The sequence below is a fragment of the Mesoplodon bidens genome (assembly GCF_964165515.1).
Source record: "Mesoplodon bidens genome assembly, chromosome: 10".
Taxonomy (NCBI): Eukaryota; Metazoa; Chordata; class Mammalia; order Artiodactyla; family Ziphiidae; genus Mesoplodon; species Mesoplodon bidens.
In genome coordinates this window covers 83,072,869-83,099,257 of record NC_138172.1, presented here as the reverse complement: position 1 = coordinate 83,099,257, position 26,389 = coordinate 83,072,869, and the positions used below count along the sequence as shown (strand labels likewise).

The 26,389-nt window shown below is 49.6% G+C and overlaps 2 protein-coding genes across 6 annotated transcripts; both read right to left on the bottom strand.

Moving 5' to 3' along the window:
• Positions 1 to 909: 909 nt before the first annotated feature.
• Positions 910 to 11,958, bottom strand: FLOT1 (flotillin 1). 5 transcript variants are annotated; one of them, XM_081245939.1, is made up of 13 exons: positions 11,783 to 11,918; positions 11,393 to 11,449; positions 11,018 to 11,093; positions 10,840 to 10,930; positions 10,470 to 10,613; positions 10,213 to 10,332; positions 10,029 to 10,124; positions 9,664 to 9,816; positions 3,292 to 3,473; positions 3,089 to 3,134; positions 2,830 to 2,967; positions 2,416 to 2,580; positions 910 to 1,299 (listed from the first exon to the last, which is right to left on the bottom strand). In XM_081245939.1, the coding sequence occupies exons 2-13, from the start codon at positions 11,433 to 11,435 to the stop codon at positions 1,270 to 1,272; spliced, it is 1,284 nt and encodes a 427-aa protein (XP_081102065.1). In that variant the 5' UTR covers positions 11,436 to 11,449; positions 11,783 to 11,918; the 3' UTR covers positions 910 to 1,269. The 5 variants fall into 5 exon arrangements, with proteins under 5 accessions (XP_081102065.1, XP_081102067.1, XP_081102068.1 ...); XM_081245941.1 differs by lacking the exon at positions 10,840 to 10,930 and having other exon boundaries at positions 11,393 to 11,601; positions 11,783 to 11,958; XM_081245942.1 differs by lacking the exon at positions 10,840 to 10,930 and having other exon boundaries at positions 11,783 to 11,958.
• A 470-nt stretch (positions 11,959 to 12,428) lies between these two features.
• IER3 (immediate early response 3) lies at positions 12,429 to 13,734 on the bottom strand. Its single transcript, XM_081245969.1, has 2 exons — positions 13,493 to 13,734; positions 12,429 to 13,394 (listed from the first exon to the last, which is right to left on the bottom strand). The coding sequence occupies exons 1-2, from the start codon at positions 13,700 to 13,702 to the stop codon at positions 13,134 to 13,136; spliced, it is 471 nt and encodes a 156-aa protein (XP_081102095.1). The 5' UTR covers positions 13,703 to 13,734; the 3' UTR covers positions 12,429 to 13,133.
• Between the last annotated feature and the right edge of the window lie 12,655 nt (positions 13,735 to 26,389).

The window sequence follows — 26,389 nt, the reverse complement described above, 5'->3', positions numbered from 1 at the left end:
TGCCTTCCCCCCTACCCTTGGTTTTGTCCTATTCTACACTTCAGATTTCTATTGTGTTGAACTTGCTTTTTTTCATATTGAAAAGATGACATTGCCCCAAGAGCCAAAAATAAACGGGAATTGAAAAAAAAGAGTTGCGAAATGTGTGCTCATTCAGGGAAAGGTTGCTGGTGGAGGCATGGGGCTCAAGTTCAGTTATATAATACATTCTACTTCCCATAAACTAATGAGAAGAATATCCTTACACCTTAATCCCTGGTACCCACCACCTGTACCTGTCTTAGTAACTGGGGTAGGTATACGCCCAGATGCAGGATCTAGGGACAGAAAAGGGAACTGAGATGAATGTCAAGTGGTTGCAAGATCAGCATCCCCTTGAACAATCCTGCCCAGATGTACTGAACCAGAATGGGCTGGACCCCAGCAGTCTGTTTTTAACAGTGCTCCAGAAGAATCTCGAATGCAGTGTATCCAGGGTTCCTTTCTGTTATGGGTAACGCTGATTCCTGTAATCCCGTGGATTTTCTCAGCCTAAGGCAAAAAATCACTAGTGAGGGGTGTCACACCATGGTCCCATTCTAAACTATGTTCCATCTAATACCTCATGCTTCAAGGAGCACAATGTAATAGTCTCAAAGCTGCCCCGGAAATTGAACAAATGTTAACAATTTCCCTTGGCCGTATTTTCAGTAATTCTAGGGACTAATGCAATTATTGATATTGCTTCCACTTCAGCATGCTTTGCTGACTAACCAGCCTCAGGGTTGGGAGGGGGATTAATTCTATAACAACATATACAAGTAACTACTGCCTTTCCCATTGTAAAAAGCCTATTGAATGCAAAGGCGAAAGCTACACTCCAGCATTCATTTTGAATTAGTTCTGCTGTATTAACTTCATAAGTATCAGTACTTATTAATAGCAATTTATTTGACAAAGCTGAGAACCTGCAGACCACCCCTTAAGGCTTGGTCAAGGAAGAATTCTGGACAACAGGCTCAGACAGTAGATTAAGTTAAATAAGTTGGGGGTGGGATCATCAGAAGGCTGGCATGGGACCCCTGCGGGACTGGCGGTCTGCAGTATGGGGCTGGAAAAGGGAGCAACCCTTCCCTTCCAAGGCAAGGGACAGGCTATTTGGCAAGGAGAGACAAGCGGTGGAACTCCGCTGTCAAAGGATGCGCTTGGGGAGCCAGCTGAAGTGCATGCAATATTGGGACTATTCAGGCAACTTGAGTTATCAGGCTGGGCATCGCGAAGGTCGAGGGCTCAGGCTGTTCTCAGAGGCTTGTGGTTCACCTGGCAAAAGACAACAGTGATGACTATGGGAACCAGGTGCCCTGCTCTCCCAGGCTCCCATCTGGATGAACAGGCTGTAGGGAGGATGCAAACTTCCGTGAGTATTCTAGTTTTTTCTGGTACCCTACCTCACCCCCTTTGCCAAGCAGTCATTTGGATTCTTGTATAATAATGAATTACTGCAAAGGGGTAAAGGGAGCCAGATCCCTGCTTGCACAGGCCCTCCTTAGCTCCCAATTATCCACTGCAGACCTTAAGGAGACTCCAAGGAACCCAGCTCGAAGGTCACTGATTCAGTCTGGTGCTTTTATTTATATATGCATTTTTTATTTAACACACTCTTTGTTTTGTTTTTGTTGTTGTTTTGGCTGTGCAGAATGCGGGATCTTAGTTCCCCGACCAGGGATCGAACCCACACCCCCTGCATTGGGAACGTGGAGTATTAACCACCGGTCTGCCAGGGAAGTCCTTTAACACGCTTATATAGTACTTACTACATGCTAGGCACTGTTCTAAACACTGCAAATATCTACTCATTTAATCCCCTTAACAATTCAACACGGTAGTTACTTTTATTAACCCAGTTTTAAGGTGAAGAAACAGGTGCAGAGAAGATTAACTTGTCCAAGGTCACAGTTAGCATGCATTGGGGCCACGATTCACACCAAAACAGTCTGGCTCTAGGTCCTACTCTGATCTCTACCATAATCTACAGGTGAATGAACAGGCACCAAGAAATGCAGTGATATGCCTTGGAATTAACTGTCAACAGGCTGCAGCTAGTTCCTTCTACTAGTGGGGTGACCAAGAGCACAGGCTCCGGAGATAGCTGGCCTGGGTTTGAAGCCCAGCTTCACCAGCTGTATGACATGGGCTAAACTGGAAGTTCAGTTTCCTTACTTTGTAAAACCCCACATAACCCAAAGGAAGTTTGATTAAAAAAATTTTTTAAACCGTTTGTATAGAAGCTTAGCACTGTGTCTGGCACACAGAAAGCAATTAAACGTCGGCGGCCCCCAGGCCTCCTGGGTGCTGGCCCCATGCTAGGCCCGCTGCATCACATGCCGTAAGAACCTGGCGATTCGGCTCCACAGCCCCCGCCCTAGAAACCCTCACCTGGGAGATGCTGACGCCTGTGAGTCTCTCCACGCTCTCCGGCAGGCGGCTCAGGATGTCCAGCACTTCCCCGGTCACTTTGGCCGCCCCCATGGCCCCACTTCCACTGGACACCAGTGTGATCTTATTTGCCGAGGTCAAGGGACCACTGATCTCTTCTGCCACCTGGTAGGTAAGATGCCCACTCAGCACTTGCGGTCTGACCACACCCATCCTAAGACTCCTTACTCTGGGTTTTAAGATCCTTGTCCTTCACTTTTGTGAGGATCACCCTTCCTCACTCTGGTCACTGGCTTATAATTCTCACCCCGCATTTAAGGCCCCTAGGCTGATTCTCCCCCAGCCCCTCATTTCCCCCACCCCTCATTCCCTCATCCTGTCCCTCCTCTGCTTTTGTCCACACGACCCCCAGACCTGGGGCAGCTTCTCCAGCAGCATGTCCAACTGAGCAGCCTCCTGGTACAGCTGGAACGCCTCTGCCTTCTTGGCCATCTGCTCAGCCTCGGCCCGGGCTCGGGCCCCTATGGCAAAGGCCTCGGCTTCCCCACGCATCTGAGGAGGGTACAGGACGCCTGGGGTACTGATGGCGGTAGTCAAGGACAAGAAATCCCAGCCCAATCCCAGCACAATCCCACTCCCTCCACAAGCCGGCAAGAGCCACCTGCTAACTCACCCGCACAGACTCGGCTTCTGCCTCTGCCTGCATGATCAGCTGGGACCTGGGCAGGGAAGGGAGTGGAGGGAGGAGCTGAGGAAGAGCCCTTGCTCTGGGAGAAAGACTCCACAGGAGGAGTACAGGTAAAGAAGGCCTCAGCAATTCGTCTGGGGGCGCCCAGGTGGTGAAGGAGCCGCAGGGGGCCAGGAAGGGGTGTTTACTTCTCTGCCGCTGCTAGGCGCTCCAGCTTGTAGCGCTCGGCTTCCGCCGGCTTCCGCACGCGGGCCTCCAGCTCCTTCTCCCGGCGGGCGATCTCCTGCTCCTGCACTGCCACCTGCTGGGCCCGCTCCACCACCTGCACCTGGACCCGCTGCTCCTCGATCTGCTGCTTCGTCTTGGCCACCTGGGAAGGAGGGATGCTCAGAGTCAGAGCTGAAGAGCAAGCGGCCAGGAAGCAGGCAGGGAAGCTAGGGCCGGGGCTCCCGGGCGGGATGTAAAAATAGAGCAGGAGGACTTCCCTGGTGGCGCAGTGGTTAAGAATCCGCCTGCCAATGCAGGGGACACGGGTTTGAGCCCTGGTCTGGGAAGATCCCACGTGCCTTGGCCACAACTACTGTAGCCCACGCACCTAGAGCCCGTGCTCCGCAACAAGAGAGGCCACCGCAATGAGAAGCCTGCACAACGCAATGAAGAGTAGCCCCCACTCGCCGCAACTAGAGAAAGCCTGCGAGCAGCAACGAAGACCCAACGCAGCCAAAAATAAATAAATAAATAACTTAAAAAAAAAAGATAGTGTCAATTCAAAAACATTTTAAAAAAATAGAGCAGGCACATGAAGGTGGTCCCAGTGGGCTCAGCCTGCCCAAGGGAGTCCATTTCCCGTACAGATCCAAGGCATGGCCTGAGGAGCGAGCAGGGGGTGGCCTGATCTTCCCTACCAGAGCCAATATCAACGGTTAGGGCTGTTCCCCACGTAGTCTCAGCTTCAGGGCTGGATAGGGCTGGAACCCAGCCGCTCTTCTCCCTCAGGCCAGGTGAAGTATCCCTCCACTGAACTCCTATCACCTTGTTTCTCCACCAAGTCTCCCTCTAGAGTATGAATACCTGGTGGGCACTGAGTGCATGGTGGCCATCCTCCACCTCCAGTCACGCTCAAATCCATGTACTTCTCTCCATCTGTGTGGTGGTTACCTTAGTGCAAGCCACTGTCAACTAACTCCTGAAAAGTTTTCTCACCAACTTTCTTTTTTTCTCTCTCTCTCTCACCAACTTTCTTTTTGGGGGCTGTGTGTGTGTCATTTTTATCTTTTGTATGTGGTCCAAATTTTTAAAAAAAGTAAACAGTGATAAGCAAGGTTTCCTCCCACCTATTTCTCAAGCCACCTGGTTGGTTCACTTTCCCTGAAACAACCACCGTGACCAGCTTGTCGTGTATCCTTCCCAGGATATTGTAAGCAACTACAAGAACATGTATACATAGACTTCCTCTTACTTAGGCAGATTTCATTTTCTTATCCCTTGCAGAGTAGAGGGATCAGAAGGCTCTTGCCAAGATGTCGGTGAGGAGAGGTTCGGGGGAGGAACACACTTCTTGCCTCATTGCTCTGGCTCAGATGTGCACCATCTTCCCTGTGGGGCTCATCAACATAAGAGATGGTGCCCCTGCCTTTACAGTGAACACCCATCTGTTCACTCCAGAGGAAGGGTGCTTCTGGATGTGGCACCCTGTACTGTCTTTGACCCTAAAAGTTCAAACCTGTTCCAAATTGGACTAGTTGCTCTTGGCCCCCATATGCAGCATCACGGTGTTCCTGTGTTGGAGCCCCTCCTTCTCTCTGTTCTTCAGACTCAACCTCCGGCAGCTCCCTCAGAAAGAGTATGTGGGGGACTTCCCTGGTGGCGCAGTGGTTAAGAATCCGCCTGCCAATGCAGGCGACACGGGTTCGATCCCTGGTCTGGGAAGATCCCACATGCTGCGAAGATCCCACATGCTGCGGAGCAACTAGGCCCGTGCGCCACAACTACTGAGCCTGCGCTCTACAGCCCGCGAGCCACAACTACTGAAGCCCACGCGCCTAGAGCCCGTGCTCCGCAACAAGAGAAGCCACCACAATGAGAAGCCCGTGCACCGCAACGAAGAGTGGTCCCCGCTCACCGCAACTAGAGAAAGCCCACGTGCAGCAACAGAGACCCAATGCAGCCAAAAATTAATTAATTAATTTTTTTTTAAAAAAGGAAAGAGTATGTGGGCAATAAGTTTTTTCAGATCTTGCTTCTCTGAGATTTTCACTCCACTCTTCTATTTAAATAACGATTAGGTTGAGTACAGGTTACTAGGTTGTTATTAATCTTCCACCAGAATTTTTAAGGCATTGTTCCAGGGTCTTCTAGCTTCTTGAGAAATCTGAAGTCATTCTGATGCCTGACCCTTTGCTTGAGATCTGTTCATTCTCTCTGGGAGCTTTTAGTTCTTTTCTTTATTCTCAGTGTTCTGAAATTTCACAGTGATGTTCTTCAAGGTAGATGTTTTTCATTCACTGTTTTGGGCACTTGGTGGACCATTTCAATCCAGAAAGTCACATAAACATGTTTGAATCTTTTCACTGATGATTTCCTTCTGTTTTCTTTGTTCTGTTGGGTCTCCTGGGCTGGCCTCTAATATTCTTCCCTAATTTTTCCATCTTTCTTGTTCTATTTTCTGGGAAATTTGTTAGAATTTCTCTTCCACTGTGATTTTTTTTCAGTCCTTCCATTTTATTAATTTCTAAAAGCTCTTTTTTGTTTTCTATGTCCTGATTTCCTAGATGTGAATTACTCTCTTATCACTGAGGATATTAATTTTTTTTAAGCTTTCTTCTCCCTGCATAGTATGTATCCTGCCAATTGCTTTGCTCTGCTTGTGGTTTTGGCCTGTCTTCCATGTTGCAGGACCCCTCATATGTCAGGGATTCCTTGCTTGTCTGCTTACAGGGAGGAAGGTCTGAAACACGGAAGGGAAACTCTGGGTATGTGGGTGAGGCTCGTTGGCTTTGAGCTTCAATCTAGGCTGACCTAGGCAGTTCATCTGCTGAGGAACCTCAGGTTCAGGATCTTCAAGTCTTTCATGTTGGATTGGTCATGTTCCCCAGAGCAGTCTTCTGATCTCTTCTTTGGAAGATGGGGGTTCTGAGAGCCATGTGGGGTGAGTGGTTAGGGGAAGTGGTCAGTATTCAGTATTCAATAGGCAGACAGTCTCTTCAGGCCTGTTACTGGTTAAGTACTTAGGCCCTCACCTGTGTCTGGCTGGCCCCAGGTCATGCCCTCTGGTTTACTCTCATCAGATAATAAACCTCCAGAAGTCTACTGGGGCAGAGAAGGGAGCATTACCCAGAGGCAGGGAGCCAGAGCGCTCTAAGAAGTCCCCTTTCACCTGTTTCTCCTGATTTCAACAGCCCTCGTCACAGCTCCAGAGGCCCCTGGTGCTGCCAGCTCCTGAGCCTCCGATCATTTCATCGTTTTCTCCCCTGCAGCTTTGGGCTCAGCTGTCTCAGACCTCCTTGGTCAATTACCACGGCTTTCCAGAGTCCAAAATGATGCTATGGTTTCTGTTGCTTCTGTTCCTCTTCTCTCCATCTACTTTTTTTTAATCACCTTATGTGGATTTAGTGAGGTTTTAAGAGGGAGTGCAATTAGCTGCATTTATGCAATCCATCATCTTTGAAAAACCTTCCAACTCATCTCCCTGCTTCCTTTTTAAAAAAATTATTTATTTAATTTATTTATTTTTGGCTGCGTTGGGTCTTCGTTGCTGTTCTAGTTGCAGCGAGCGGGGGATACTCTTCGTTGCGGTGCGCGGGCTTCTCATTGCGGTGGCTTCTCTTGCTGCGGAGCACGGGCTCTAGGCGCGCGGGCCTTAGTAGTTGTGGTTCGCGGGCTCTAGAGCGCAGGCTCAGTAGTTGTGGCGCACGGGCTTAGCTGCTCCACGACATGTGGGATCTTCCCGGACCAGAGCTCCAACATGTGTGCCCTGTGTTGGCAGGCGGATTCTTAACCACTGCGCCACCAGGGAAGCCCCCTTCTCTTCTCTTCTGACAATCAATTCTTCACATAACAGCTGTACTGATCCTTGTAAAAATGTAAATTAGACCAGAGCACCTCTCTGCTTAAAGTTCTCCAATAGCTTCCCATTGTGCTTTGAATCTTCTAAGTCTCCATCACGGCCACTCAAACCCTAGGAGACCTGGTCCCGCCTGCCTCTCCCTACTCACAGCACACCAGCCATACTGGATCAGAAACCTCCTTTCTGTTCCTGGGACACGCCGAGCTCTTTGCTACATCAGGGTCTTTGCGTGTGCCAGTCCCCTGCCTAGTCACTTGCCACATATAGCTATTTAAATCAAAATAAAAAATTTAAAAATTCAGTTCCTCAGTCACACGAGCCACATTACAAGTGCTCAACATCACAGCACAGATATAGAGCATTTCCATCATTTCAGAAAGTTCTATTTGAACAGCACTGGACTAGAATGTTCTTGGCCCACAACTCTTTACATCGTTGGCTCTTTCTCATCTTCAGGGTTTATCTCATGTATCACTTCCTCACCGAAGCTTTCTCTGATCACCCCCAACCTAACAGAGTATCCCCCCAGTAAAGTACCACCTATGTATTTCCTTCACAGCACTTCATGTAATTAGAGCCAGTGAAGGTTATTTGCTTATTAGTGGTTTCGTTTATTATAATGTAAAGCTCCATGAGGGCAGGAATCTTATTCTGTCTCATTCATACTTATATACTCACCTCCAAAACAATGCCTGGCACAGAACAGGCATTTAACAGATTCCTGTTGAGTAAATCCTTATTTCCCCAGCACCTAGCACAAAGCCTGGCTGGCACAAAATGAGGAACTAATAAAAGCTGAACAGAACCCAAACCAGCCCAACCCTTTGATGTGCAGACAAGAAGAGCCATGTTGAGAAGAAGATTAAGGACCTTATCCTTGGGTGGGTTAAGTCCCACCCAAGCTGGTGGTTTCCACTATGTTAATGCTTCTCAAACTCCAATGTGTATCAATACATGAATCACCTAGGGATTTTGTTACAATACAGATTCTGACTTGGTCAGTTGGGCTGGCACCTCAGATTTTGTATTTCTAACAAGCTCCTCAGGGATACTGATGTTGCTGGGAGGCAGACCACACTTTGAGTAGCAAAGTACTATGCCACACTCAGGTACCTGTCAAGCCATCCAGGGATTTAACATCATAACTAAAGATGTGTTGCATTTCATAATTTCACCCTGTACCAACTCTTGGCAAAAATGAATTTCATAATATTGCTACCCTTTGGGTAAAGGTCTCAGAGTACAGTTGATTCTCGTTATTTATGGTAGTTCTGTTTTATAAAGTAGCCATGAACACTGAATTAACAAAACACTTATTTTGTTCCTAAGGGAAATACAGGTTTAGGTTCCTGTGAGCCTCTGGTCATAACAGATAAACAGATCAATATATATCCTTTTTTTTTTTGGTCAGGATGTGCAGTATGTGGGATCTCAGTTCCCCGACCAGGGATCGAACCCACACCACCTGCACTGGAAGCATGGAGTCTTAACCACTGGACCGCCAGGGAAGTCCTATATATCCTTGTTTTATGTGTTTCTGCTTAAAGACACCATATGTAACATATCTGTTGATTCACTAACAATGAACTCATGGCCAGCAGCACTGTAACTCATGCCTAAAAGAAGCTTATCTAACACACATATCTTCTCCATCAGGCACATCACAGCCTTCTTGCACTTAGGAACACTAGACGGCACTTCAGCACTACATTTGGGGACATTTTAAACTGTGAAATCACCAAAAAAAAGCACAAAAGTGCAAAAAATGTGGCAGTGAATATACTATGAAAATGACACTGTTTACAGTATAAGCCGAAACAAGAAGGCAGAACATCTTCTTGTTCAACCTCAACTGGGAAGCACATATCAGGCAACTCAAATTTTTCTGCACTCTGCGCATGTTTGCAAATGGTCATCAGTACAAAAAATACTGGTTCTGAGGTAACCAATAAATTTTAGTGATGAGGCAAATTCTCAAATATGGGATCCACAAATGAGGAGGATCGACTACACCTCCCTGCATTTTCAAGGGCCCCCATGTCTCATTTTGTGGGATTCAAAGCCCACGTTTTCCTTCCTCACACACTTCTGTGATCACCAGGGCTGCTGTGGGCCCATGGAGTACCCCGGTGCAAATTAGAAAAAGGCACCCCTTCCTCTGGGTGGATGCAGACCCATTCACCCAGGCCCGATGTGGAGCATGGTTGGATCTTAGCTCTGGTTCACCCCCTCATCCAGGTGCCCTGGCACAGGGCACAACCTGCCCCAAGCCCGTGATCAGCCCTATCGAGCGCATCCTTTCTAGGCCTTTTCTTTGCTTTTCAGCTGAAACGTTTAGGTCTTTTAAACCTTCCTCATAAGGAGGAGCTGTGTCCGAAACGGAGGGCCAGAATAAGGGGATCAGAGTTAGAATATGAGAGAGAGTGGTGGCCTGAGAAGAACGGGGAGGGGGTGAAGTCCAGCCTGGCCACCGGGCCAGCATAGGGGCTCTGACCTGAAGCTGATAGGCCAGGTCAGCCTGTGCTCGGCGGGTGTTGACCTCAATGTCATATGCAGCCTTCTTGAGCTCGTAGTCCCTCTGTGCCTTGGCCATCTCGATCTCACTCAGGTACTGAGCAGATACCTTTTCCTGCTTGGCTTTCGCCTCCTGTCCATGCAGAGATCAGGCAGGGAGTCAGAGTAGGGAGAGGAAAGCCCCAGGGAGAGAGCCTGCTCTCCACCAAGCTCCTCTGTCTTCACCCCAGGCCCGGCCTCATTTATATCCTCTGCCAGCCCTGCTCCACCAGCCCCCACGCCATCCCCTCTTCCACCAGGTGCACAATAAGCCCATGGTGACCAAGCAACCCCCAGATCTCTCACCCGGATCCCAGCGTCTCTCTTGGCCTCCGCTTCCCCAATCCGAGCATCTTTTTGGACTTGAGCTGTTCGAGCCTTCCCCAAGGAGTGCAAATAGTCCTGTGGGAGAGTTGCAGATATCACAGTCCTCGGGAAGGTTTAACAGATGGGAGCAGGAAAGCGGGGAGAAGCAACTGCCTAGGTTTACCTGATCGTCGTGAATGTCCTTCAGGGTGTAGCTGACCACGCTGATGCCCATGTTGACCAGGTCTGAGGAGGCCACTTTGAAAACTTGCTCTGAGAATTTCTGCCTGTCCTTATAGATTTCCTAGGATAACACGATGGAGGGAAGAAGGAACGTAAGCTCTCAGATCCTCTGACCACTGTCTCCTACAGACTAGCTCGGTCCTTAGGCCCCTCTCACTCTGGCACCCCTTCCAGATCTTTCCCTGCCTTCAGGCTCACCTCCACAGTCATGTGGGCCATGATAGCCCTCTGGTGGCCCTCCAGCGTTTCCAGTGCGATGTGGGCAATCTCAGCCTCTGTCTTGCCCAGGAACATCTGGCAGGCAGCTGCCAACATTTCCTTATTCTGGCCCTGAATTTTCACCTGTAGCCAGAATAGGGTTAGGGAGGGTGTGGTGAAGTTCTCATGAAGACAGGGAGGAAGCAGGGAGAGTCAAGTGCCTTGGGGATCCCTGGAGAAGCTGAGACTAGCAGAGAAATTTCTCTATAGGCAGAGGTAGGGAAGGCCATGGTCAGAAGATTCTTAACGTCTGGGGACAGAGAAGGTGATGGGGGAGTGGACTTTGGAGGAAAGGCTCTGAAAGCCTCACCTGGGCAATGCCAGTGACTGAGATGGGGACCCCGTGGCGAGTGTAAACCTTTTCACTCTTGACATTGAGGGTCAGTGTGTTGAGAGAGATCCTAAGGGAAAAAGAAGGGGTGGACAGTGTGAAAAGGAGAAAAGAGAGAAAACGGGGGTTCCCTTTCCCTAGTTCTCTTGTTACCTACCTCTGGATTTGCTGGATGCAGGGCAGGACAAAGACACGTCCTCCAGCCACCATGACTGGGGGGCTCCGGCAGAAACCTGCAAGGTGAGGAGGCAATGAGCTGTGGTGGCCGGTGGCCACGGTGGAGCTGGAATGTGGAAGACAACTGGGGAAGGGAGGGGGGAGCAATCCCCACGAAGAAATCTGGGCGCTGGCAGGAGCGGCGGGCAGTGTAGGCCTTGGAAGGATAGCGGCAGGGAATCACCACAAATGGGTGGCTTGCAGCCATGGGGGTAGGGTGGGCAGAAGGTCTGGCGCTGGGGAGCTGGTGGGGAAAGGGGGAAGGGACCTCTGCGGGGACTTGGGGGTCACTGGCTGAGCAGAGAACAATACTTACCGGAGACCACCATGGCCTCGTTTGGGCCACAGGTGAAAAACATGGCTCAGGCTGGAGCTGGAGGAGGGGGAGAGAAAGCCTTTGCTGATAGCAAGGGGCACTGTGGAGTCCACAGGAGTGAACCCTTTCGCCTTCCTGTCAGTCCCGCCCCGCCTGCAGACAATGCGGCCCAGTCCCTTCCGCGCCCACGGATCCGCTAAGGCTTTACCCTGTGAAATTTCGCAGTCACCCAGCGACTCCCAGCCCCTTGCCGCACCCCACCTTCAGTGACGACGGTTTCTCCCTTATCTGATAAAGCTCTCCCGGCCCTTGGAGACCCCCAGACCCTTGCGCCACCGTCCCTGCTCTTCCACAGCCCGACTCCATCTCGCCACCCCACCCCCCACCTACCTTCCCGGACGCGGGCAGCGTCCTGGCCGGGGTCCGGGGCAGGGCGGGGACGCGCAGGGGACCTGTGAGCCGCCGAGCAGGGGCCGCTCGCGCACAGCCTGCCTGGGAGCTGGGCCCGCGCTGGCGCCCTTGCCCCCAACCAGGCCGCACCCTGTCGCTGCGGCAGACGCGACCCCGCCCCCGCGGCGGACCAACCTCCCCCCCACCTCGGCCCGCCCCTTTCCCAGCAGGCCGCGCTCCGGTCCTCAGCCCGCCCGGGCCCCGGCTCACCCGGGCTGCCGAGCCAGCCCGGGGTCGGGTGCGGCGGCCCCCAATTCGCCGCCCTTCCGGGGTCCGGAGCCCCGCCCAGGCCGCTCCACGCCCCGCCCCACGGGACGTGACCTCAGTGGGTCTGGCACCCCGGGGCAAGGGAGATTGACTCACCTCGGATTTGCCCCGCGAGAACTAACTGGGAAAACCGCAGACTGGGCAATGTACGACAGCATCCGATTACCGGATGCTGGGTTCCGTGACTCGGGAAAAAGGGGCTCAGGGTCCCGGGGAGGAGCGCCCGCTGGTGACTTGGCCGCGCCTCCTCCGGCCCAGGCGCTTGAAGGCCATGAGGAATGGGGGACCATGGCTTGCAAAGAGACACTCACATGACTGCTGACGGTAAATCAAGTTTATTTGTGTTCACAGAACATACCGGGCGACCCCATAGCCGCCCCCTGACAGCCCACCGACCCCGCAGCCACCCCTTGGGGGCAACTTCGAGGAGATCGAAGGCCAAGGACCTTATTCTCAACGGTCTGCCGAAGCCTCACACAGTAGACCCGCGAGTTGAGATGCTGGAGGGCTTAGTACGTCACCCGCTAAACCTACTACGACCCACCACCGTCCTTGACTCCCAGCTTGGGCGCCTTCTCGGACCCGGGTTTCCTCCATCCCTCTTCCCAGCCTCGCTCAATTCTGGACGCCGGCCTCCACCAATCCCCCAGAGCCCAATAAATACCCAGAGATCTGCATTTGCAGCAAGGAGCACATCTCGCACTCCTGCATAAGTTAAAATAAATATGACATACACCCCTCCATCACCTAGGGGGACATACATAAATACATATAAATATTAATAGGAGCAATGAGAAATAACGACGCTCTCCTGCCACCCGGCCTAGCCGGGTAAGTCTCCTGCCACCCGGCCTAGCCCCGGCGTGTCGGTGCCTGTCTTTCCCAGGCTAGGGCTGGCATCTCCGCTAGTGTTCTCAGTGCGAGTTGCCTCGGGAGTCCCAGTTTGGGATACGCTCGCTCTCGCACCAGGTACACCCAGTGTTTCTTGGTTTTTCAGATTCTTCTGGGGGTGTGGGGAGTCCGGTTAGAAGGCGGCCGGGTGTTGCTGGAGAAAAGTGCTGAGGTCCAAAGCGTAGTCCGAGGGCTCCGAGGTCAGATTAAGGGGCTCGAGGACGGGGGGCACAACGGTGGGCGCGGGGGACTGCGCGCTGGGGGTGTCCTCTGGGACCAGGGGTGTCGACACACCCTCTTCAGCCATCAGGATCTGGCAGAAGATGATGGTGAGCAGGAGAAAGAGCAGCCTTTTGGCAGGGTTCGGATCCTCGACTGGCAGCTGACGCCGGACCTGTGGGGAGATAACAAAGGCAACAGGTCAGGTCGGGGCCCCGGCGTCCGGCGGTTCACCTGCTCTTCCCTCGGGCTGTCCACTTAGGCGACACTCACCACTCGTGGGTAGAGGACCCTGCGGCTGCGCTTTCGGTGCCCGCGGGAGGCGCTGGGGCGCGCAGCGGGGGCCACCGCGGTCTCCGGGAGAGGGTCGAAGGTGAAGATCTCGGGGCCGGAGCCCCGTTGGGGTCCCGGGCTGGTGGAGGGGACCGAGGTCGGAGCCCGCAGGACGGTCATGGTGGGGAGGGAGCTTCGAGAGTGACACATTGTGCGCAGAGCTGAAAGACAAGTGGCCGCGCAGTCCTGCAGAGCTAGTTTTGTACCCCGAGAACTGGGCGGGCCCTTCTCAACTCCACCCGCTGCTGGGAGCGGTTGGCCGGTCGGCTGGAAATTCCGAAGTTTAAGCAAAGGGAGGGGGTGGGGACTTGGCCAGTGCAACCGTAGGCACCTAAGTGTGTGTCGTGAGTGTGTGAGTTGTGAGTGGAGGCGGGTAAAATTCCGGACTGCGGGCACATGTCGGGACATGTGGCAGCTGGAGAGGGACTCACAGACAGTTTGAGAAGGTTCAGCCATAAGCCCCATCGCTTACATAAGGAAGTCTGCCTATCCTACTACAATACTAACCCAGCAAAGTCAAGGAACCAGTTACAGGTGCACATTCGCAAGTTGTAGGAACACGGAAAACACACAGCCTAGGAGGGAAGTCACTACAGAAATAGCCAAGATGCCTAAGAGAAATGAACACCCTAGCACACACAAACAGACACAACCCTGCCTGCTTTAGCACACACACACACACACACATACACACACAAGCACACACACACCACATTGTAGAGGCGGAAAAATTTCTCCTTTCCTTCTAGTTTCTTTGGCTGGTCTAATAATTAGACATAGGACAGATTAACAGGAGAGAACAAATTTAATTGCGTACTTACAGGAGCCCATGAAGACTGGAGACTCAAAGGCAGTCAGTCGGGCAATTGAGGCTTACAGGCCATCTTGAGCTAAGGAATGGGAAAGAGGCCTGGGGCTTGAAGGGGAGGTGGGTAATTCACAGGAAGGTGAGAAGAGCAGATGTTTGCTAATTAGATGTTTGCCCTGCTAAGCAGCTAAGGCTTTCAGGTGAAAGCTACCTCTGGGCCAGGCCCCCTACCTAAATTATTTAGGCAGTTGTCTGCGGGGTCTTGATTTCCTTCAGCTCCAAATAATTCACATGCCAAAGTGGCACATTTCGGGGTGGCATATTCTGCTCCCCTTCAATATGCACATCACACACACACAGAACAAAGGTGCAGCGACTGCACAGGGGCAACCCAGCAATGTGCAGACATGTTCATACATGGCTGGAGCAGAGACCACAAAATACAGAGGTGAGAAGTTAGCAGCCATCTGGGTTTAAGTGTATGTGAAGAACATTGAAACTGTGAGACATTACGCAAATGTTGTGGGAATGATAATAACACAAGAGAGAACTGACACATTTTCATAACTGCCTTAGAGAAAGCTGCTCATGGACACAGAATTTAACATCTTTTGAGCACTCAACAGGTCCAGACACCCTGTTAAAAGGTACTTTTGAGTACTGAGGTAGGTTTCAGCATGTATGCTGCTGGGTGAGCCAAGTGCTTTATCTAAAGCAAACACATCAGGTTCTAAGAAAATGGAAGACTAAGTATAAGGGGAACCCAATAGAGCTGCTGTTCCTGTCTGTCTAATCAATCACATGAGGCATCAGGGGAGAATGGCATTTGAGATGACCTTAAATGGTGGGTGGGATACCACAGAGTCAGATGTGTAAGATGACTGAGAAAGAGAATGGAATCAGCAAAGGCCTTGAGCTGGAAAAGTACAGGATGTGTTTGGGGAATCACAAGAAAAACAATCTCAGGACAAGTTTCCTGTAATGGAGTAGTGGTGAAACCCAGCAGGACCCTGTGGGGCCCTCCTGGGTACCAAAGCCTTTCCGTGTCCCTCCTAGACCTTCCCTGGGTTCCAAAGGACAGATTCAAACAGTTGCTGATTAGGGAAGGAAGGGAATGCAGAAACAGGAGTAGTCAAGAAACAATAGTGCAGGACTTCCTTGGTGGTCCAGTGGTTAAGACTGAGCTTCTACTGCAGGGGGCGTGGGTTTGATCCCTAGTCCGGGAAGATCCGAATGCTGTGCATCGAGCGCAGCCAAAAACTTAAAAAAAAAAAAAAAAAAAAAAGAATGGTGCAGTTAAAGCAGGGGCCTGGTTCCTCCTCAAGGGATATACATAACAATATATCTTTGAGTTCTTCTACAGGAACTAAGGCCCTCACTCAGTTGGAGGATGGTAACTTCAGGCTGAGTACAAGATTCCTGGAGCACCACCCTGTTACCTCACCACCAACCAATCAGAAGAAAGTCACACACCCCAAATTTTACCTATAAAATCTTTTCCCCAAAAAACTGTCAGGGAGTTTGGGATTTTTTGAGCACAAGCCACCCATTCTCCTTGCTTGGCCCTGCAATAAACCTTTCGCTGCTCCAAACTCCGACGTTTCAGTTTATTTGGGCTCACTGTGCACTGGGCACATGAACTTGTTCCATAACAGTGTCTTCAAAATCTCATTTCTTCCTCTCCAAACTCATTTTCACCCCTCTTCTCCTCTTGTGCTGTGCTCCAGCCAGCCAGGGCCTCCTCCTTTCAGTTCCCAGGACTTGCCAAGCTCTTTCTCACCTTAGGTCCTCTGCTTAAATTGCTCTGCCCTGGCACTTGCAGTTTTTGGCAACTTCTCATCCTCATCATAAACAGGAGGGAAGGGGGCAGGGCACAACCTTTAAAAGAATGACATAGTCCTTGAGGATCCAAATTTTGCCTTTAAAAACTCTTCTCTGAAAACCATCAGGGAGTTTGGGGTTTTTGAGCAAGAGCCACCTGTTCTTTTTGCTTGGCGCTTGCAATAAACCTTTCTCTGCCCCAAACCCAATGTTTCGGTTTGTTTGGCCTCACTGTGCATCAGGCACGCAAATCTGGGTTCGACAACAGTGGGAAGTGATGATGGCTGGAAAGGAATTAGGCAGTGAGGAGAGCTTAGCTGTCAGGCCAGGGGACTGGGTTTGACTCTAGACTGTGGAGCTTGTGGGTCATGGAATGACATCAAAGAAGGGCAAGTTCAAAGCTGGGAACTGAGTGGGACAAGGAGTATGCTCTGGATGTGGAAACACTAAGGGAGAGACAGGATACTATTGGAGAGGTTTGGGTAGGAGGAAAGGGCCTGAAATGGGCTATGACACAGGGAACATGAGGAGGGGTGGCTTTAAGAGACATTCCTAGCATAAGATTACCAGAATTTAGTGATAAGACAGGTAGCATTAGAGTCAGGGAGCATGAAGGGACCAAAGCTGTCTCCATGGATTTGAAATGCATCTGCCACAGAGCTTTGTACCAGATCATATTATGCCTGGTGCACAGGATGAGAACATGTATGACCTCTTCCATTAAAGGCTGCATCACACATGTCTTTGTGTCTTCCATAGAGCCTAGCAGGGTGCCTTGCATGTACTAGTTGTTCAATAATCTTGATAAGTGAAAGATGAAAATGCAGAACTAAAAAATGCACGTATAGTATACATACACTGGCTGGATCACCCCAAGATTTTGAGAGAGGCATACACTCCTTCAAATCCCACATATGAATTTATAACCTCTTAAGAAAAGTTGGAACAAGTCTTACACAGACACCAAACAAAGAACACCTAAGGGCATTTCTCAGCCAAGGATGTGCGGGGTTGCAAATAAGGGGACGGCCCACAGTTGGGCTATAAATAGAGACATTATTGCTGTATATACTATTGCTTCCTGGGCTTATAAGTTGCTTTATTTTACACCCACCACTCCTGTTTAAGCACACTAGAAACTTTCAGCATTACACACTTCTTCCTGATGAGGCATAAAACACACCTCCTCTACAAAGACACATCCCTTTCCCACACCTGCCTTTCACATCTGCCATCATCGTTACATTTACAACCCAAGCACAGTGAGCCTACCCACCCACCTACACCCTCATTCCAAGGCAACCTGCACACTACACAACGATCAACATAAATACATGACAATTTACATGTATGGACAGGCTCACATGCTCACACAGACATAAACTGGGGATGGGAGACATAGTGATGATGGAAGAAAACTGCTTGGTGGGAGAAGGGGAGAGTCACCCAAGGTTAGGAATGCATAACTTGTTTATGATGGAAAATTTCTCCAGGGCATTAGGCAGGGGAGGGGAAATGAAGGGGATGTCAGGACCCTGTTTCATACTCTACCTCCTGTATCTGGAATCTGGGCCTCCAGCCGGCCCTAGTTATCCTCACTGTCCTCCTGGCACAGAGAGACCTTTCTTTGTGGCAAAGTCAGAATGGGACGGAGAGAAGAACCAGAGAACCCAGACGGCTCACCATTCCTTCTCAACCAATCCCATCCCCATTCTGGTACTCTCAGAGAGCCAGGGCTCTGCCCCACCCCCTCCCTGCCACACAGGAAGCTGGGGAAGGTTGAGAGTGAATCATTAAGTCAATGACAGGGTGCAGGGGTGACAGCTGGGGGATGAGTTAAAGCCAGAAAGGGCCAGGGGCGGAGACCAGCAGCTGCACGGGTTCTCACTGCCCTAATCCTAGGGAAAGGCCTTTGCCCCTTTCCATTTCCAGCTCTCCTCATATCATCCTTATCTGCCCAAGATCACCAAGTGCTTTCATTCCCCTCCTTTGACCTGTGTTCTTGACCTCCCACTAACCTCTCTCTTAGCCCCTTGTTTGTTTTCTTGTTAATGATTACCACAGTAGGGAATCATTTTACATATTTGTTTACTTTTTGTTGTGTCCCTCCCCCGCTGGAATATCATCTCCTCGAGTATACGGGACCACATCCTCCCTTTTTCCTCATGGTATCTCTGTGGTTTCTCCAGTACTTGGCCTTTCACCCAGTAGGGGCTTAATTGAAGTATAGTTTATTTACAATATTTTATTAGTTTCAGGTGTACAACATAGTGATTCAATATTTTACAGATTGTACTCCATTTAAAGTTATTACAAAATAATGGCTGTATTTCCCTGTGCTATACAATACATCCTTGTCGCTTATCTTTTTTCTTTTTGTTTTCTGCGTTACGCGGGCCTCTCACTGTTGTGGCCTCTCCCGTTGCGGAGCACAGGCTCCGGACGCGCAGGCTCAGCGGCCACGGCTCACGGACCTAGCCGCTCCGCGGCATGTGGGATCTTCCCGGACCAGGGCACGAACCCGTGTCCCCTGCATTGGCAGGCGGACTCTCAACCACTGCGCCACCAGGGAAGCCCGCTTATCTTTTTTATACCTAGTAGTTTGTATCTCTTAATCCCATACCCCTATCTTGCCCCTCCCCCATTCCCCCTCCCTATTGGTAACCACTAGTTTGTTCTCAACATCTATGAATTGGTTTCTGTTTTGTTGTATACATTAGTTTTATTTTTTAGATTCCACATATAAATGATAACAGAGTATTTGCCTTTCTCTGTCTGACTTATTTCACTAAGCATGATACTCTCTAGGTCCATCCACGGTGTTGCGAATGGCAAAATTTCATTCTTTTTTATGGCCGAGTAACATTCCATTGTGTGTGTGTATACATATATATATAAATATATACCTCATCTTTATACTTTCATCTATTGATGGACATTTAGGTTGCTTCCACATCTTGACTATTGTAAATAATGCTGCTCTGAACATGGAGGTGCGTGTATCTTTTCAAATTAGTGTTTTTGTTTTCTTTAGATATATACCCAGGGGTGGAATTGCTGGATTATATGGTAGTTCTAGTTTCAGCTTTTTGAGGAACCTGCATACTGTCTTCCATAGTGGCTGCACCAATTTACATTCTCACCAACAGTGTACAAGAGTTCCCTTAATAAATATTCTTAAATTCATCTCTTCTGAGGAGCTACCCCTCACCCCCAGAGGTGTCTGTTCATACAGCCGTGTCTCTTCAGAGGCCTCTACATTTCCTCTTCAAAGAGGAAGTTGGGGGATACTCAACTGTGGCTCAGGGTGACCTGCCATTGAGTCAGGAATAACTGTGCAGTTGATGGATGGCAAAGCCCTGGCTCTTACCCTTTATAAGTAACATAAGAGTGAGTCATGCCTACTGCCCCACCTGGAATACTGCTGCATTGCTAACCACAGGCTAGAATGGGGGACAGAGGTAATGGGAAGGAGGCAGAATGGGCAGAGGAGAGGGAGACAGATATTCGGAAGTGGGTGCTTCTGAGAAAGGGAAGCAGGGATAGAGGGATGGAGCCAGGGCCTTGGGGTCAGGGAATGAAAATTAAAGACTCTCAGCTGCACCTGGCATTTAGTAGATGTTCAATAACTATTTATTGACTTGAGGTGGGTTTGAGATAGAAGGGAAACATGCAGTAGCAAAAAGAGTATATTATCATCTAGTGGCATTAGAGGAAAGTGGGTTTAAATTCCAGCTCTGGTACTTATCAACCACGAGGTATTGGGCCAGCTACTTAACTTCTCTGAAAATGTTTCCTTAACTGAAATATGGGCCAACTGGCCTTAAGGTTGTTGTAAGGACTAAGAATATGAATAGGCACAAAGTGGGTGTTTTTTCCATAGTGGCCATTATTATAATTATGGGAAGAGGGACTGCTTTGGAGCAGATGTGGACAGTAGTGAACTAACCCAGGAGTAGGAGACCAGGATGATAAAATAGCCTCCAAGTGCTAAGATCATCAGGGGATACAATTTCTCTTTCTCTTTTCGTCCTCCCTTCTCTCCCTCTCCACTTCAGGTAGGTTTTGTGGCTTTTTCTTTTCTCCAAGGAGAAGCAGAGACTTCTGCATTCCTAGTTCTTGTTCAGCCAGTGAGAATGACTGTAAACAGCTTTCCCCTGGCCCCCATATGCACACACATTCTAGCCAGAACAATTCTTGCCAGAGGCATGGTGGGGGGGGGTGGCGGTGGTGAGTTCTAGGCAGCAAGTTAATAAATGACCCCCAAAGACTTTCATCTGGGCCTTAGGAGGGCCAAGATCAGGCCCTGGCAGTTTTCCCTGACGCAAAAGGATGGCAAGGGTGCCTGGAGGCCCAAGGCAAGGTCACAAAAGAACATGATATCCCCTGCCCTGGATTCAGCCCAGCCTGGCCCGGCCCAGCCCAGTCCAACTCAGCCAAACTTCCCCAGAGGCTGCTGAGAGTGGGGAGCTGGGAAAAGAACCCAGCATCCCTGTTCTGGTCCAACACTGGCTTCCTAGGACCCCAGGGTTGTGGCTCCTCCCTCTGGCCTCAGTTTCCTTCTCACCAGATTATAACTCCGTGAAAGCAGGACTTTATCCATCTTGTTCATCGTTCTATTTTCAGTGTCTAGAGCATACAGACTGCCTGAAAAGGCTAGAAACATAGGGCTCCTTAATTCATTAATATTAGAGGTGTTCATGTGGGAGTCTCTCTGTAGATTGCTCCAATGTCAGCATTGGAGAATATGACTGAGATTTAATTCAAAGCGTAATGTGGGGGGGTGGGCAGGAAGGGCGACAAATAAAGCATGTCCCCTTTTGTCCTGCCTTTTCAGACACCCTGTATTTACTGAATGAGTTGATCTGTAAAGTCAAGGGCTTAGATTAAAGGCTCTCGAATGGGCCTCCCTCCCCGGCAGCTCCTTGATTCAGCAGCTCTCCCCTGTGTGTTCAAAAGTTAGCCAGTGCCTCCCTCCTACCTCCAAAGCAGCTGCGTGCATAGGCCATTTTCTTTGAAGGTTAGGAGGGGTCCAGCCTCCGCCCAGAGATGCCTCGGGGGCGGGGCGGGTGCTCCCGGCTGGCCCGCCTCCAGCGCGAGTGGGGATCGCGTGTTAGGACTGGAGCTTGATCGGCTGCCCCGGGGTGAAACCTAAGGCGGTCTTCTGGGAAGGGTAGATGCCCTGTGTGACTCAGAACCAAGTTAGGGAAAAAACAAGCTCAGTCAATTGCTGGCACCTTCCCGGTCTGGCCTGGCTTTGACTATGAGCTCATGAAAGAGGAAGCTGGGCTGGGCTGGCCAGTAGCCCTGCTTTCCCTCATGTTCTCTCTCCATCACTCACGGATTCCCTAGAGTGTCTGGGCCCCAGGCTACCGTCATCCTGGCTCGGGCGGCCCTGGCCCTTTTATGACACTCTCTCTTCCCAGACCATCAGTCAGTTGTTTCCCCAGGTTGGAAATACCACCCGACACTGAAGAGGATTGCTCACAAGGGGAGGCTGAAAAAATATCATGTGTCCCTTGGCTCTGATGATCTTATCCACTGCCAACCACGACCATTTGGGTTTGCTCCTGTGACTGCTGTATCTCCCACACAGACCAACTGGTGGTAATCCTGGGAGCCCGAATGAAGAGGTTGCTTGAGAGCTAGGGTTCCCCAGTTCAGGAAAGAGACAGAGGGTCCCAAAGTACTGGGCACCTGAGCCACCTTCGGGGCTGATGTATCCTAGTTGAGACCTACTTACCTAATACTTTTGGTGTTCAGAACAATACACTACCAGAAAGGCACATTTGATTTCAGTGGAAACAATGACAAGGATGGGACACAGAGAACCTTCCTAACTCTTCTCCCTCCATTCCATCTTCTATCTTCTATGCCTTCCCCAGAGCTTTCTTTTTTAATTCTTTTTTCTTTTTTTTTGGCCATGCTGCATGGCATGCAGGATCTTGTTCCCCCGAACCCGTGCCCCCTGCAGTGGAAGCGCGGAGTCCTAACCACTGGACCACCAGGGAATTCCCTCCCCAGAGCTTTCTTGTTAAAAGAAGGACTTGACCAAGTCAGTGTCTGGGTTGGTAACTTCAGTGCCTCTAAACTCTCTAGTGGGGCTGACACTGGCCTCCCAACCCGAATCAGGCAACTTTACAGGCTTCTCTCTCCACTCCCTGACTGCTTTCCCTGCTCCCTGAGCTAGGGCACCATATACGATTTTGTACTTTTTCTCATTCATGCCAAACTCTTACCCATTGGACTCTTCACATGCTGTTTTCTCTCCAACCTCCTGGGGGAACCGTGCCCGTGACTCCTCCATATAGAATTAGTCCATCTACTTTGTATGTAAATCTCTTGAGGCACCAAACACAGTATATTATAGATATTTGTCTGTTGATCTTTCTGATTGCTTAGAAGTGCACATGGCATTGTGATGCAGCCATTTTGATGCCAGGGACCTTTTGACAAGGCCCCCTAAAGTTATTAAATTGTCAGCATTTAGGGACTTCTCTGCCAATCCACTGGCCAATGGACTTTGTGGGCACGGGTTTGATCCGTGGTTGGGTGATGAAGATCCTTCATGCCGCATGGAGGAACCAAAAAAACAAAAACAAAAAAAGAGAAATGTACAAACCAGATACTCTCAGCCTATCCCTGTGGGCTGTGCTCATCCTGTCTCTCTCTGACTCCCACCCTTTCACATAGAATTTGGTAGTGCTTGGCGATATTACTTTTTTTTTTTAAGCCAGGTATATTGGGGAATTCCCTGGCAGTCCAGTGGTTAGGACTCTGCGCTTTCACTGCCAAGGGCCCAGGTTCGATCCCTGGTCAGGGAACTAAGATCCCACAAGCCTCGCGACACAGCCAAAAAAAGCCAGGTATATTGAAGTATAGCTTATATACAGTAAAATCCATCCTTTTTAGGAGTACAGTTTGATGAGTTTTGACAAATTCATATAGTTGTGTAAATGCCACTGCAATCATGATATAGAATATTTCCATTGCCCCAGAAAGTTCCTTATGCCCCTTTGGAATCAATACCCTCTCTTCGCTCCTAGCCCCTACTGACCACTGACCTGATTTCTGTTCCTGTAGTTTTGCCTATTCTAGAATGTCATATAAATAAAACTACAGTAGACAATCTTTTGTGTCTGGATTCTTTTGCTCAGTATAATATTTCTGTGATTCATCCATATTCTTGCATGAATCAGTAGTTCTTTCCTTTTGATTTCTGAATAGTATTTCATTGTATAAATATGATACAGTTGGCTTATTCATTCACCATTGAAGGACATTTGTGTTTTTTTTCTTGATTTTGGCTATTACGAATAAAACTGCTATGAAGAGTCATATACAACTTTTTTTGTGGACGTGTGTTTTTCTCTTGAGTAAATATCTAGGAGTAGTATAACTCAGAATATATTTAACTTTATAAGAAATGGCCGTGGTTTACCATTTTACACTCTGACAGGACTGTTCTAAGGAAGCTGCATCAAAATGTCCCTGTTGTAAGTTCCTGCATCAAATCTGTCAAGTCAAAATGTTTTCCTTGTCAGAGAACAGGTTGACATGTAGGTTACCTCAGGGGACAGGGATAGGCTGGAATCCGGCAATCTGCACCCTGAAGAACTGGCATGGCATGTCTTCAGGAGGCCACAGCAGTTTCAAGCCACCCTGCTGTTCAAGCAGCTCCAGGAGCACACCCCACCTCCCGGCCCACCCAGCCCACCCTGTGGCTCAGTATCTCTCTGTCTGCCGCTCTCCCCAGCCTCAGTCTCTGCCGCGTGGCCCTGCATGGGCCCTGGTGCATAGTGTGAAGTAACACAGGCCCACGCTGCTTGGGTACACACAGTGCCCTGTAGGCACTATCCTGAGCACTACCCAGGAATCAATCCATTAAACCTTCACAAACCTCCACTGTCATCATTGTCTGTATCCTCATTTTACCAAAGAGGAAAATGAGAAGTTCCATGAGGCAGCTCACTTTCTCAAGATTACATAGCGGGAGTTAGATTCGAACCCTAGTCTACCTCATCCCAAATCCAGCAGTGTACCCCATCGATCAGAGAGTGGACGCTGGAACCAGCTTACTCTGGTTCAATTCCATGTTCTATTCATCTAATTTTCGTGCTAAGTCTCTGAGAAGAAGGCCTTTACAACATCCCTTTCACGTGAGGATACAGCACAGAAACTTTGCATGGCAGCAAGGGCTAGAGCTGGGATTGAATTCCAGGAAGTCTGGCTCCAGAGACAAAGCCACCAACCTCTAGGTTTCCCCGCCTCTTAGCAGTCCTCATTATTAACGTTATATTTGGCTCACTGCCCTAGCTCGTTGTCTTTGGGGTTTTACGCTGCTCTGATATTTGCGTCCTTGCTTGTGTTTCACTTTCAAACTCTGAATGGGTTATGCACACGTGCCCCAGGGTAGAATAACATTGTTGGGCAGCCCTGTTGGGCATTCTCTCCTCTGCTCATATCGCTGGACTCTGGCCAGCCCTTGGGAGCTGCCTCTAGCTCAGGCAAGGATCCTAATGCAGCAGGGGAAGTCGGGGAGGTAAGGACATCTGCAGGGTGACCCATGCCTAAGAAGTCTCCAGCTACTTTTTTCAGGAGGACATGGTATAGTCAGAAGACAAATGAAGGTCTTGAGGTCATCTTAAAAGATCATTTGTTTCCTCAAACAATTTTTTTTTTTTTGGCCATGCCACATGTGGGATCTTAGTTTCCTGACCAGGAATCAAACCCATGCCCCTTGCAGTGGGAGCACAGAGACTTAACCACCGGACCACCAGGGAAGTCCCTTCCTCAAAGAAATTTTGAGCTCTTTCAGATGACAGACTAACCATTGAACCCCCTGTCAGGGCTGAGTACTGTGCCTAACTTATATTAGGTGCTCAGTAGACTTTGATTGAATGATAAATTAATGAATGAACAAAAAGACCCAGATCCTCTTAAGTTAGCTCTGTGCTGTCGCATATGGTAGCATGTGGCTATTTAAATTTTAATTGATTAGAATTAAATACAATTTAAAATTCAGCTTCTAGGGACTTCCCTGGTGGTGCAGTGGTTAAGAATCCGCCTGCCAATGCAGGGGACACGGGGTTCGAGCCCTGGTCCGGGAAGATCCCACATGCCGCGGAGCAACTAAGCCCGTGCGCCACAACTACTGAGCCTGCGCCCTACAGTCCGCGAGCCACGGCTACTGAGCCCACGCGTCCTAGAGCCCGTGCTCTGCAACAAGAGAAGCCACCGCAATCAGAAGCCTGCGCACCGCAATGAAGAGTAGCGCCTGCTTGCCGCAACTAGAGAAAGCCCGAGCACAGCACCGAAGACCCAACGCAGCTAAAAATAAACAAATGAATAAATTTATTTAAAAAAAGAAATAATAATTTTTAAAAATTCAGTTCCTCATTCGCATCACCCACACTTTAAGTGTACAAAAACCTCATGTAGCCAGTGGTTACTATATTGGAAAGTGCAGGTATAGTGCATTTCCGTCATCACAGAAAGTTCTATTGGACAGCACCGGGCTAGATGATGAGTGGGGTGAGAGAAGGAAAACTGCTGCACTCTGAAAACGTTCACTGTGAGCTGATGGCTTTCAGTGAGCTGATGGCTTTCATTTGCTTTCAACACTTTTTTTTTTTTTTTTTTTTTTTTGCGGTACGCGAGCCTCTCACTGTTGTGGCTTCTCCCGTTGCGGAGCACAGGCTCCGGACGCGCAGGCTCAGAGGCCATGGCTCACGGGCCCAGCCGCTCCGCGGCGTGTGGGATCTTCCCGGACCGGGGCACAAACCCGTGTCCCCTGCATCGGCAAGTGGACTCTCAACCACTGCGCCACCAGGGAAGCCTGCTTTCAACACTTTTAAAGCAGTCAAGATCAGTCTGCTCTAGTTGGATGAGGTCTCCTACCGCCCATTCAGAGGTCTAGAAACGACTTCTTCAGAAATCTATTACTGAAAAAGGGAAACGTGTTTCTGATCATAGCCATGACCCAAACTTCCGTGAAAAGGAAGACAAAAGGTTGAAGGGGGAACTAAGAGAGTTTTTTTCTGTCATAGGCCACACGGAGCCAACTAATCGAGGGTACTCTGCATCCATTATCTCATTCAGTCCTCCTAGCAGCCCTGTAGGACACAGGAGGGCAGTGGAGATAAGTGGCTGAAAGTCATAGAAATGATGGAGGCGAGTCCCTGCACTCAAATCATCAGTAGATTGAC